The sequence below is a fragment of the Drosophila takahashii genome, chromosome 2L, assembly GCF_030179915.1.
Source record: "Drosophila takahashii strain IR98-3 E-12201 chromosome 2L, DtakHiC1v2, whole genome shotgun sequence".
NCBI classification, from domain to species: domain Eukaryota; kingdom Metazoa; phylum Arthropoda; class Insecta; order Diptera; family Drosophilidae; genus Drosophila; species Drosophila takahashii.
In genome coordinates this window covers 29,717,595-29,731,621 of record NC_091678.1, presented here as the reverse complement: position 1 = coordinate 29,731,621, position 14,027 = coordinate 29,717,595, and the positions used below count along the sequence as shown (strand labels likewise).

Here is a 14,027-nt window from a genome sequence, read left to right as displayed (position 1 = left end):
ACGCATCATGCAAAACATCGAGCGGAAAATCTCTCAATGATATCTTGCATGCCGGCCCAACCGTACAAAGTGAGTTATTCGCGATACTTCTACGCTTCAGAACTCACAAGTATGTGTTCACAGCGGACATAGAGAAAATGTACCGTCAAGTCTGGATAAGCCCGGATGATCAGTTTTATCAGCTCATCGTCTGGAGAAGCAATCCATCAGAAGATCTCAAGTACTATCGCTTGAAGACTGTAACATACGGAACCACATCCGCTCCGTTTCTGGCAACAAAATGCTCACTGGCTCCAATTCAATTGCCGAAAGCAAACCAATTCGCGATGAGCTAAATAAAATTCTAGTTCCGAATGGATTTAAACTCCGAAAATGGTGCTCAAACAACGAACAATTGTTACAAGGAATTCCCAAGGAAGACATTGTTAGTGATGTCAAACTAGATGAATCGTTTGAACATTACAGCGTAAAAACGCTGGGTCTCATTTGGATGCCTAAGAAAGATCATCTATGCGAAAGGACTCAAAAGAGCCACTCGACCAAGATTACGAAAAGAGTTGTCTTCTCGGAGTTGGCACAAATTTTTGACCCCTTAGGGTTATTTGCACCAGTTGTAGTAAAAGCAAAAATCTTTTTGCAGCAACTTTGGGAAACCAAACTTGAGTGGGATGATGAGTTACCGGAGGATCTTCAAACAGAATGGAAAAAATACCGGGATGATCTTTCAACCTTGGATACGATAACGATTCCTCGTCACATATATGATGGAAAAATTTCAGTCACCCAAGAGCTACACACCTTTGTTGATGCATCGGAACGTGCGTACGGAGCAGCAATCTACGTTCGGGCAACATACAAAAATAACCAGGTCTCAGTTAGGTTACTCTCTTCGAAATCACGAGTAGCTCCAAAGGCTCAGCAGACACTACCCCGATTGGAACTATGTGCTGCAGTGTTAGGAGCCGAACTAAGCGACAAGGTCAGAAAGGACCTATCGTTCGATAGCAGCGTGACAGGATACTACTGAAGTGATTCCATGGTGGTATTATCATGGATTAATGCTGCAGCATCTACACATTTGTAACCAATAGAATAGCCAAAATTCAGGCAATAACAAGCCAAGCGCAATGGCGTCACGTTTCATCTGCAAACAATGGAGCTGACGTTCTGTCATCATCATTGCATCAAGCCCGAATCGTGATTCTACGTACCATCCAACAAGTGGAGTTCGCTGCAGAGTTAAGCCAGCTGCAGCGCTATAGGACGGTGAAGAAGAAAAATCGACTAGTTTCACTATCTCCCATACTTGGCAATAATGACCTTATAAGAGTTGGAGGAAGGCTAGAAAACTCTGCACTTCCCTACGAATCTAAGCATCAGATTCTATTGCCGTACAATGATCCTATTGTAAAAATGTTGCTACGAGAGACGCATGAGGACAACATGCATTGCGGGGCTCAAGCACTACGAGCAATCGTGCGACAACAGTAGTGGATTCTCAACGAAAAGATCATGTCCAGAAGCATTATTCACAACTGTGTGAGATGCACTAGAGCAAGGCCCAAGCTGATGCAACAGATCATGGGAGATCTCCCAGCTGAACGGGTCACACAAGCACGCCCATTTTTACATCTCCGTTTTTTGCTGTAGGTAGTGGATCTTGAATTGGTAAGGGATTTAACCACAAACGCATTCTTAGCATCAGTTTATAAGTCAATGTAGCAGAAGACAAGTTGACTTTAAATTCATACCGCCACGAGCACCATCATTCGGAGGCCTCTCGAAGGCAGCCGTAAAATCCGCCAAAAAACTGTTATTTACAACCAGCTCTACGGCATCATTGACGTTTGAAGAGTTAAACACACTAATAGTCGAAGTTGAAGAAATCTTAAACTCACGACCAATTACACTCCTCCCTCACTCCAGGACACTTCCTTATTGGCGAACCACTAACGGCTCCACCTGACATTAAAGCCGATCGCAAGCCAAATTCACTTGTAAAGCGCTGGGAATTGGTTTCCAGGCTGAAGCATTTATTCTGGAACCAATGGTCAGCCGAATACTTACAAGAGCTTCAGGCTCGGCACAAGTGGATGACAGAAGCACAAAACGTCAGGGAAGGACTAATGGTGGTGGTAAAAGAAGATAATTTACCAGTAATGAATTGGCCACTGGGACGAGTAATTAAAACTTATCATGGTGCGGATAATCGCGTTCGGGTTGTTGATGTAAAAACAGCATCTGGGATATTTAAGAGGCCCATCACTCGGTTGTCGCCATTATTCCCAGAAGAGAGCGGTGGCAAGCGCCAAAGGTCCGAAGCTGAATCCCGTCTGGAACCTCATGAGCCACCTGTACGTCGGATAAAAGTAGTGGGCAGCACAGTCTCAGTCCTACTGGCGCTGCTGTTGATCCTGCCGGTAGCACTGGCGCAGACTGTCAATATTACGTGTTTCACAAACCACCCCGGAATATTCTATGAACGACTCGGAACGTAAAGAACGGCAATTTCGGAATGGACCATCATTGCGTATTATGACTTGAAACCATATTGGAGCGATATGAATATATTGTCCACTGGGCTTAAGGAGCTCAGGCACAAGTGTTCTGAGCTGGATAACGAAAACGCATGCAACTCTATATTTGAGCATTTTCAACATGTAGATGGCGAGCTACCCATTCCCGACAGCGAAGATCACCACTTAATATAGTAGGTAACGTGGCTAACTCACTATTTGGCGTACTGGACGCCAGGTACGCAGACGACATGGCCAAGGTCATAAATGAAGTGAAATCTAGAGAAGACGTGTTGATGATGCTACTCTAAAACCAAACGTCGATCTTGGATTCTACAATAAACGTATTCAGGAAAAGCAAGTCATCCACTGATAACCGCATCAGAAATTTGGAGCATCAATTAGCAACCCTCAACAAGGAACGAGGCAGATATCGAGGCGACCACTTACAGCAAGCATTTGTAATCTTAACTGCCCAGCTAACTCTGCTGGCAACTGGAATGCAGCGGATGCAAGCGGAAATCGCTAGCGTTCTTACCGACGTTCGTCATCGAACCATCAGTCCCATGCTGGTAACTCCTAGGCAGCTAAGAGACTAATTCGACAAAATTCGGGATCATCTACTTCCGGATCAAATGTTGCCGGTCTCATCGAAAAATGTAATGGAACTCTATAAAATCATGCGCGCTGAGGGAACCACAACTACAGATCATGTTACATTCAAAGTAACAGTGCCTCTGGTGGCGACAGCACAGCAGGAAGTCTTCAGTATCATTCCCATCCCGAAGTGCAAATCAGGAGGCTAGAATCGATTCGACATTAAGTCACCTATCATAGCTGTAAATTACCACAGAGATCAATTCATGGGTCTTACTGAGGATGAGTTCAAGCAATGTCTAGTATTATCCAACAACCAGGAACACATTTGCTTTAACCATCAAGCCGCATTCAACGATGAAAATCGGTGTGAGTTTCAGCTATTCAACAACAAATCTGAAACACTCTGTGAGATTATTAAGTCGAAAGCAGAGTTGATTTGGTTAAGAACGCATCAACAAAACAGATGGATGTTTGCGACCCACTACCAAATAGAACTTCAAGCTGTATGCAAGGGAAATCCATTCACTATTGACCTGGATGGAGCGGGCTTATTGTCTCTGTCCCCGGGCTGCACCGCACGAAACGCCAACATTAGTATTAGCACATTCAGCACGATGATCACCGAATCACATTTAGCGTATATTCGTTTTGGCAACATAACAACACCCGTTGTGGAAGATACATCAGAGTCAGCTCGAGAGACTGCAACTCAACCATCTGAATCAGACGAACTGGATCGTCTACAACAAAGGCTGGCTAATCTAAAGGACACAGCATGGTCAAATCAATTTACCACCGTGCAATATCATCAAGTAGCCGCGTATGCTGCGTTAGCAATATCAATAATATTAATCATTGTATATAGTCTCCGAAAGCGATTCGTCAACTGGAATCCATGACAACGTACCGGCAACAAGGAAGAGAACGACGAGCAGCCATCACCTGAACCTACCCCCCGCAGTTTTGCGTTCAAAATTAGCGATGGTTGAACAACTGTTCAACGGCCGGGAGAATGTTAAGACTCATCGACCTACATAATATAATTATTATCGCAATTACGAATGTCGACCAAGAATCAAATATCATGACACTTGCTGCCAATACTGCAATTATACACCTAAACATTCAGTATGCTTAACAGTGGTCAATCTGCCGACGCAGCGAAAATAGCTGACGCCACAATTAATTAACTTAAGTAGACTCAGAAAAGTTTAAGGAGGACGTGCCAAAGAATGTGTTCAGGCACTTTAAATTTTACCAGAAAATGTCGACACCATTATCGAAATTCTTAAAGACCGCTTTGGAGACCCATGTCACATAATAAGATTGCTTCTTGACAAAATCAGACAGTTCCCAGTTACTAGAGACGACAAATACGACAAACTTTTTGCATTCTATGACATAGTCACCAATCTGGTTCACACTTTGCTAAGAAACCCTTTAATTTTTTATGAGATTTTAGACAAGCTGCTCTCTAGGATTTGGCCACATTATCAGCAAGTCTAGAGACACCACTTTAACGGTTTCGGGTATTCGGGATGGCACAGGCAAAGATCAGGTGAAAGGTTTTTGCAATTTTTGCAAACTGACTGATCACTACGTGAATACTTGCATTAAATTTAAAGATTTAAATGTTAACAAACGCTGGGAGCATGTAACTCAAAATAACCAGTGTATTTCGTGCCTTGGTAAAAACCATTTACTTAAAGACTGCAAACGTAAAAGGCAATGTAACAGAAATAATTGTAGTTACAGTCATAATAGTCTTCTACATAAAGATAACGACGTTAACTGGAATACAAACAACGTTTTGTTAAAAGTGGTACATGTCACTCTTATGGGACCACAAAATACGATTGAAACATATGCACTTCTTGATGAAGCGTCCACCATTTCCTTAGTTGATGAAAAGTTAGCTAACGATTTAGGTCTTGACGGTCCAACAAAGCCTTTGAAAATGCAATGGACTAACAATGAAATATATGAGCAAAATACCTCTAAGGTAGTCAGCGTACGCATCAAAGGTTCTAATACTAAGACACACACGATGAGAAGGGTAAGGACTGTTTCTAATCTCAATTTGCCGCTGCAAACCTTAAGCAACAACTGGTCTCTTATTGAATCGCGCAAGTTGAAGTACGAATCCTTTGATGGTCCGGTTGCTAGCAGCTCATGGTTAGGTTGGGTCGTGCACGGCTTAACACAACCTGAAAGACAGTCAAACGAGACAAAGAATTTTATGGAGAGGGGATAGAAGGCAGGGCCCTCCTGACGTTTATGAAATCCAAGTTATCTTTTTCGGAGCCAAATGCAGTCTGAGTATAGCTCAACAAGTAAGAAATCACAACGCGAATGATTTCCAACAGAAATATCCCAAGGCCTGTCAAGACATTATAACCAAGCATTATATGGACGATTACTTAGGGGGAGCAGATGACATTGACAGTGCTGTTCAACTGATCATTTCATTTGTACATAAAAAATGTGGCTTCCAAATGTTTAATTGGATATCAAATTCTGCTGAGGTTATAAATCCAATAAATACTGTCAATGGTCAAAATATAGCTCAGGCTTCTCATAAAATCAAAACACTTACAGAAAAACGTGTCCTAGGGTTAATGTGGAATTATGAAACCGACACATTCAACTATAATTGTCAATTTACAAAATTACATCATGAAATAATCAATATGTCCAGGCGACCCACCAAGCGAGAGGTTCTAAAGATTACAATGTCGATATTCTCATAGCTAACAAGATACTTTTGCAAGCTATATGGGATAGCGGTATTGACTGGGACGTCCAAATCATTGAAGAACATTTTGTGATTTGGAAAACACTCTGCGATTCTTTTCGCAAAATCCGAAACTTTGCATTTCCCAGACTTATGACAACTTTGCCAATCACAGAATGCTACGTTCAGTTGCACTTATTTACTGACGCTTCGAAATATGCATATGCAGCATGCGCTTACATTCGATTTGAAAAAAATGAGACAATCGATTGCATGTTGATAACAGCGAAGTCACGAGTCGCTCCTCTTAAGCCAATGTCGATCCCAAGATTGGAACTACAGGGTGCTTTATTAGGTGCAAGACTGAGCAAAGCACTACTAGAAACATTAAATTTTAAAATAAATAAAATGTATTTGTGGACGGACTCTCTAATTATTTTGTACTGGCTAAAGTCTAGCAGTAAGAGATTTAGAACCTTCGTATCCCAGCGGTTAGGTGAAATTCAAGAACTAACCAACGATCGCGATTGGAGATATGTTCCGTCAAAAATTAATCCCGCTGATGAAGCCACAAGGGTCGCAAAGGTAGATTTGGAAAAGAACAATTCGTGGATAAAAGGCTCAGAATTTTTGTATACCAATATTTAAAAGTGGCCATCAATCCAAATAACCTTTGAAGATGACGACACAATCGAATACGTAAATGTAATATCTGAAGCAAAACGTACATTTGTTTTACCTGATGTAAGCAGATTCTCCAGTTGGACAAGGTTTTTACGATCGACCACTTGGCTATTACAATTTGTGAAAAATCTCAGGAGCAGCAAAGATCTTCGCCTTTATGGCGAACTTACAGCTATTGAGTTAGTTGATGCCGAAAATGTAATACACAGAAAAATGCAATCTAATTTCTTTCAAGCTGAAATTCAAAGTCTATAAAGAGGAGAGTCAATAGGGAACTCAAGTCCCTTAAAATCTTTGCCAATATATTTTACAACCGACGGACTACTCAGATTAAAAGGTAGATTGGACAATTTGAATGTCGTGGACTATAACATGAACGCAAAGAATCCGATACTTCTTAGTAACGATCATCCAATCACTGTGCTGCTGATCTTTTTTTACCATACACAAAATGGTAATATTTGTACTGAAACGGTGATTTCCAATCTTAGAATGAAATATTGGATAACACAGGCCGACAAAATGTGACATGGGTCGGTATCCAGGCCTGCCACCATTTTATTTCGATAAATGAGGCTTTTCTAAGCATAAGTTGCCACTACGCCTATAGTCCATCAGCTCTGGTATTTGCGGTATCTTTAATTTAAGAAAATCACAAATTTTCTTCGTCTTTTGGGATATATCTTCAAGAGTGGTCAACCAATTTTGGTAATCTTTTCGGAATTAAATAGTTACATGTCTCTTTTATACGGTCGTTTTGGAAAATTCAATCTAACTGAACCACAAGAGAAGGTGGGCGCATTTAAAATTTGAAAGTCACAGCAAATAAAAATATTTTCTTCTACAATGCATTTTTGATCCAAAAACACCTTATGTCCCTAATTTTTAGGACACTCATCAGGTTTTTGTGTATTGTTTTGGAATTTTTAAAATTGTTTTTCTTACTTCCTTCACAGTGACGATTCACAAACAGTGCCCAAACCTGTCACTATTTTACGTAACTCATAACTATTTTTGAGCACAAGTGACCCTTGCTTTAAAAATATTTATACATGGGCGTAAGCTAAAAGCTGGAGGGGGATTACACTTCAAGCATTTCAGCCCCCAAAGATTAGTAGGCTACGCTCATGTGCTTATACTCAAAGCAAAACTACTTAGATCGTTTAGAATTATGATATTTAAAATTTTAACAGGTTTGGGCACTGTTTGTGAATTGTCACTGTGAAGGAAGTAAGAAAAACAATTTTAAAAATTCCAAAACAATACACAAACACCTGATGAGTGTCCTAAAAATTAGGGACATAAGGTGTCTTTGGATCAAAAATGCATTGTAGAAGAAAATATTTTTATTTAATTTTTAAACGCTGTTCACAAATAAAGATTTTTAAAAGGCGTAGTGGAAACTTATGCTTAGAAAAGCCTCATTTGTCGACATAAAATGGTGACAGGCCTGGACACCGACCCATGTCACATTTTGTCGGCCTGTGTATTTAGATGTAAAAATACTGTGAAGAAAATAATTCGTGAGTGTCAATTTTGTAAGAATAGACGTGCTAAGCTACAGACAGCTCTAATTAGACAGCTTCCTAAATGCAGAATTGAACCAACAGAAAGAGCTTTCCTAAAAGTTGGAATAGATTACTTCGGTCCCATCGAGGTATTGGTAAACAGAAGTCATTTAAAAAGGTATGGTGTACTTTTTACTTGAATGACCACTCGTGTAGTTCATCTAGAAATAGCAGAGGACTTGTCTTGTAATGCATGTTTGCATGTGTTTCGTCAGTTTCGTTGCCGTAGTGGCTTTCCAATAGAACTATACGCAGACAATGGGACCAATTTTAAACGAGCAAGTAAGGATTTTAAGATAATAATTGACAATTGGTCAAATGACGAAACGACACAGTTCTTGGCACAAAAAAATTGCACATGGTCGTTTAATCCCCCACTGTCGCCTCATATGGGAGGAGCCTGGGAGAGATTAATTCAATCTATTAAAAAACAAGAAAGGAAGCTTCGGCCAACCGAAGCTTATATACCCTTGCAGATAAAAAAAAGCTCACTCGGTGCAGTTCAAGGGATTCCAGATTCAGCGTTACTATTTATTTAAATTTTGTTTTTAAGTAGTCAAGAATCAAAACGCCTACTTCCTACAAAGTTACAATGAATTTTCTTATATTTGTTTGAATGTTCCTATGGGAGCCTTAAGATATAGTGGTCCGATCCGGCTCGCTCCGACATATGTACTACCTGCAATAGAAAGAAGACTTTCGGGAAAGTTTCATCGCGATAGCTTTAAAACTGAGAGACTAGTTCGCATAGAAACTGACAGACGGACAGACTGACATGGTTAGATAGACTCGGCTATTGGTGCTGATCAAGAATATATATACTTTATGTGGTCGGAAACGTCTCCTTCACTGCGTTGCAAACATCTGACTGAAATTATAATACATCTGTTCAGATTCGCTGTCATCTTTAAATTCAATAGCCAACACCAACAACCAATCCTTCTACACTTCCCGTATCCGAGACATCCTTAACCAACAACAACCAAAAATCATCTTGCTGTGGATTCCAGGTCACACAAACATTCCTGGTAACGACACAGCGGACTTAGCAGCAAAAGAAGCCCACAAATTCGGCCAGCCGAAGCTTATATACCCTTGCAGATAAAGTAAATACCTATAGTTTAATGCTCACTCGGTGCAGTTCCAGGGAATCCAGATTCAGCGTGTCTATTTTTAAAATTTTGTTTTTAAGTTGTCAAAAATCAAAACGCCTACTTCCTACAAAGTTACAAAGAATTTTCTTATATTTGTTTGAATATTCTTATGTGAGCCTTAAGATATAGTGGTCCGATCCGGCTCGCTCCGAAATATATACTACCTGCAATAGAAAGAAGACTTTCGGGAAAGTTTCATCGCGATAGCTTTATAACTGAGAGACTAGTTCGCATAGAAACGGATAGACGGACAGACAGACAGACGGACAGACGGACATGGCTAGATAGACTCGGCTACTGGTGCTGATCAAGAATATATATACTTTATGTGGTCGGAAACGTCTCCTTCACGGCGTTGCAAACATCTGACTGAAATTATAATACCCTCTGCAAGGGTATAAAAACAAATCAAATCAATCTGGCAAAACACATCAGAACACTACAAATATGTCAACCCAAAAAAATCGTCTATCAAAGACTACAGCATCGCACCAAAAACCGACATATACCGCAGAGATCTAATAAAATTTTTAAGACTTCGCTTCGGACACACCAGGTATACGCACGAGTATATTCTTAATAAACAACCCCCAGCCCAGTGCGTACACTGCGGTCTAAGGAACAACGTTCGGCACTTCTTCTTAGAATGTTCAGCATACGAGACGACAAGAAACAATATATAAATTAATTCATATCACAAATATTTAGATGTAAAGACAATGTAAATAATCCCCACTAGCTTAAGGCCTAGAAGCTATAGCTAAAAAATTGGTTGGAGGCCATTTGTAATTGCCTCAGAACCAGAATATAAATAAATAAATAAACGGACGAGCAGTGTTGAAAAATACATCTATAATTTAGCCCTTTTAAAATAAGAATTTTTGTAAAGTCCGAATTGGCAGCGCCGACAGAAGAGGCGACCACTTGCGAAATAAAGTGTCTATGTAAACGACGTACAAAACTGAGACGCGCATTTTTAAATTCGGTTTTTCGATCGGATATTAATTCTACAGCCTCAGGTAAACCCTCAACAGAGCTCCTTTAGGTACTCTTCTTTCCAACAAAATTGCTGATGCAAGGCCTTTAGCCGCCGCCATCGTGTGGCCCAACGACTAGGAAATAGAGCTTGAAAATTATCGATAAATGACAGTATCGATATTTTCGATACTTTATCATTATCGTATCGATAATATCGATGTTTTCAAGGAAAGCAAAGACAAATTAAAAAACAATTTTATAATTCTGTTAATACCACGTATTATTATTATATACATGCGTAATACACTTGCATTATTATTAATATTATTATTAGAAAAAATCGCGGTTAATTTATTTAATTTTAATTTCCGGTTTTCATTATTAAAATGCAATTTTAGACTAAAGGATCCTCCTCTTAAGAACTCGTGGTTTTTTTTTTGATCATTGAGTTGAGTTGCGTCACATGTCTAGAAAGACACCAATTCTTAGTCAAAGACATTCACGGCTTCTTAAGAATTTTTTTTTAAATATCTTCTGAGGAAATACTTATGTAAAATAATAGAACAAACCTTTGCTCCATCCCATTTTTTGGTACTAAAGAAGAACAAATTCCTCCTCTTCTGAAGAATTCCCGGTTGCTTTTTTTTTTGATCCTTTGCCAAAATTGCTCAAACGGTCTTCGTTTTGTTTGTTGTTGGTATTAAAAGAACGAGAGTTCCTCCTTTCCCCAAGAAATCGCGGTTCTTTCATTTTCGATTTTATGCCACAACCTATGGTTATTTCCCCCTACTTTAATTGATACTATACCATAAAGAAGTAAAAATTCCTCCTCTTCTGAAGAATTTGCGGTTGTTTTTTTTTTTGATCCTTAAGTCCAAATCGCTCAAACGATCTTCGAAAAGCGACCAATTCTTATCAAAGGCTATGAATTCGCGGTTTCTTGAGATTTTTTAATAGCGGACAGAAGGTCGGTAGCTGCAACCAAGATTTTGTTTTTGGTACTAAAAAAACCAAAGTTCCTCCTCTTCTCAAGAACTCGCGGTTCTTTTATTGACCATTTTTTGCCATAACCTATGCCCTTTTCGCCTACTTTTAAGTATTTCATAATATCTATAGGACCAAAAAAGAACAAAGTACCAAGAACTCGCGGTTCTTGTATGGTAATTTGTCCCTACTTTAAGTGATTTTGTATTTAAAGTTATTTTGGTCCCCAAAATTAAAGAGTGAAATCTGTTCGTTTCTCTCTAATAAAACGTCAGAAAAACATCGATGTTATAGATAAATATCGATGTTTGAAAAATATCAGAAGTATCGATAATATCGATACTGACATCGATAATTTTCAAGCTCTACTAGGAAATGTCCGGGCTGAGAGCTACGGGGGTCTTCGGACATTGGAGAAATAGGCCTCGAATTTAAACAGTCTGTCTGTCTGTCTGTCTGTCTGTCTATCTGTCTGTCTGTCTGAACGCTGAGATCTCGGAAACTACAAAAGCTAGAAGGTTAAGATTTCCCACACATATTCTTGGGCTTCCAACTCAGTGCAGGTTTATTTCAGGGGAGCGCCACGTCCTCTCTAACTAAAATGTCTCCTGCGCCCACATCTTTAAAAATTCCGAGAAGTACAAATGCAATTTTGTTGTGTATATTTATACCTCTCAAAATGTAGAAGATCAACCAAAATTGTTTAAATATCTATCTCCCTCGCACTCCCTTTAGCTGAGTTACGATTATTAGTCGGGACACCAACCCAAGTACAGCGTTCTCACTCCCTTTAGCTGAGTGACGGGTATTAGATAGTCTGGACACCAACCCGACTATAGCGTTCACTCTTGTTTTAATTTAAAATTCCCTTACAAAATACTTCATTTAAAAATTAAAAATTATTAAAAATATTTTTCTGAAAGATGTTAAGATGTCCCACAAAGTTTCAAAAGTGACGGGTATTAGATAGTCGGGACATGAACCCGACTATAGCGTTCTCTCTTGTTTTGTTTTAGGTTAATATTTTTTTCCGGGTGTGTTTGATTTCTTTTCTTCTTGTTTTCAAATGTGTAAATGTAATGTAGATCCTTAAAACTTATGTAATCCCGTACGTTTTTCAGCTGACTGTGGTGGAATCCTCAGTGTGGTTCGGGTTCCCCATCGAGGTGGTGCCCCATCCCCATACACGCACCAATGTGGCCGTTACAGCAGTGTATCATTATTTCGACGACAGCACTTTGACCTTGCCCTCTAGGTGGCGGCGTTGCGTAATGGACTATGAGCAGAACAGCGAGCATTTTCAGACACTTCAAGGCGAGAAGTATATGCTAGAGAACTGTCAGGCTGAGTGCCAACAGCGGCATCTGTGGCAATACTGCAACTGCACTCTGGACCTTTTCTACCCACCATCCGACTACGCCGCCTGTCGGCTGAAGGACCTCCCCTGCCTGGCGTCCCACAATCACCTGTTGCAAAACTTCGAGCAGCCTGGGGAGCATCCTTATGTGCATAGGGAAGAATCCGGATTGCTCTGCGAGTGCCTTCACAACTGCAAGTCCCTGACTCTGGTGACTGATATGCGGAAGAGCGTCCAGCAACCCTGGCTACAGCCAAATTCAAGCATTATTGATAGCACGTGGCTTAACGTATACTTCAAAAAACCATCCATGCTGATCTACAAAACTAACCTAATTTACACATGGGTGGACTTAATTGGTAAGATCGCTCGCTTGAAATCGTTCAGCAATTCAAAGTAAATAAGTCATTTATCCTTTGCAGTTTCTTTTGGAGGAATTTGTCAGCTTTGCTTGGGATGTTCAATTATTAGTCTCATCGAGTTTGTATTCTTTGTGCTATTTAAAATACCCCAACTATATGTGAAGCGCTTAATAAATGTAAAGCCATTACAGTCTTAAAATATGTCATCAATCTTTTTTCACATTGGCTTGGAAGTGTTTATGGGACATACAGTGGTGCTTTTTATACCCTTGCAGAGGGTATTCTAATTTCAGTCAGATGTTTGCAACGCAGTGAAGGAGACGTTTCCGACCACATAAAGTATATATATTCTTGATTAGCACCAATAGCCGAGTATATCTAGCCATGTCCGTCTGTCCGTCTGTCAGTTTCTATGCGAACTAGTCTCTCAGTTTTAAAGCTATCGCGATGAAACTTTCCCGAAAGTTTTCTTTCTATTGTAGGTAGTACATATCTAATAAAAACACCTCATAACGAGGTAAAAAACTAGTGACGATCGCACCTTCAACATACAAAAGTTCTGATATCAACATTTGTGACGAAAAATTATTACACTCGTCATTAAATAGACTTTCTAATATTTTCTCATTCGGCCCGCCCTAGCAAACTATTCCAGCCTTTTTTCCTTCACAGGCATTTTCTATTGCAGCGTGCCGAATGAGAAAATATTAGAAAGTCTATTTAATGACGAGTGTAATAATTTTTCGTCACAAATGTTGATATCAGAACTTTTGTATGTTGAAGGTGCGATCGTCACTAGTTTTTTACCTCGTTAAAAGGTGTTTTTATTTGATATCAGAAGTTGTTGTTTGTTTACATTTGCTCTCATAGGAGCTAATATATACATTTAAATTAAAATTGGTCAATCATAATTTGTAAGCCATTGTATTTAAACAAATTCAGTTAAAAAGGCGTTGAAGTATTTCAAAATACCTTTTAAACGAGGTATAGCACATGCCTGTACCTTTAGTAGTGTAGAACTTACAAACTAACAAAATGTAGCTATTTTTAGCTTTTTCCCGCTAAAGTAGCGGCTTTTTCCAAAAGTCGT

The 14,027-nt window shown here is 39.5% G+C and overlaps 1 protein-coding gene across 1 annotated transcript in view; it reads left to right on the top strand.

The window, feature by feature from the left end:
• ppk14 (pickpocket 14) overlaps positions 1 to 13,134 on the top strand; it is a 44,664-nt gene extending 31,530 nt beyond the window's left edge. The window contains exons 4-5 of the mRNA XM_044393662.2: positions 12,340 to 12,934; positions 12,998 to 13,134. Of these exons, the coding sequence (XP_044249597.1) occupies positions 12,340 to 12,934; positions 12,998 to 13,134 (732 nt within the window). The remainder of the gene's footprint in view (positions 1 to 12,339; positions 12,935 to 12,997) is intronic.
• The last annotated feature ends 893 nt before the right edge of the window (positions 13,135 to 14,027 follow it).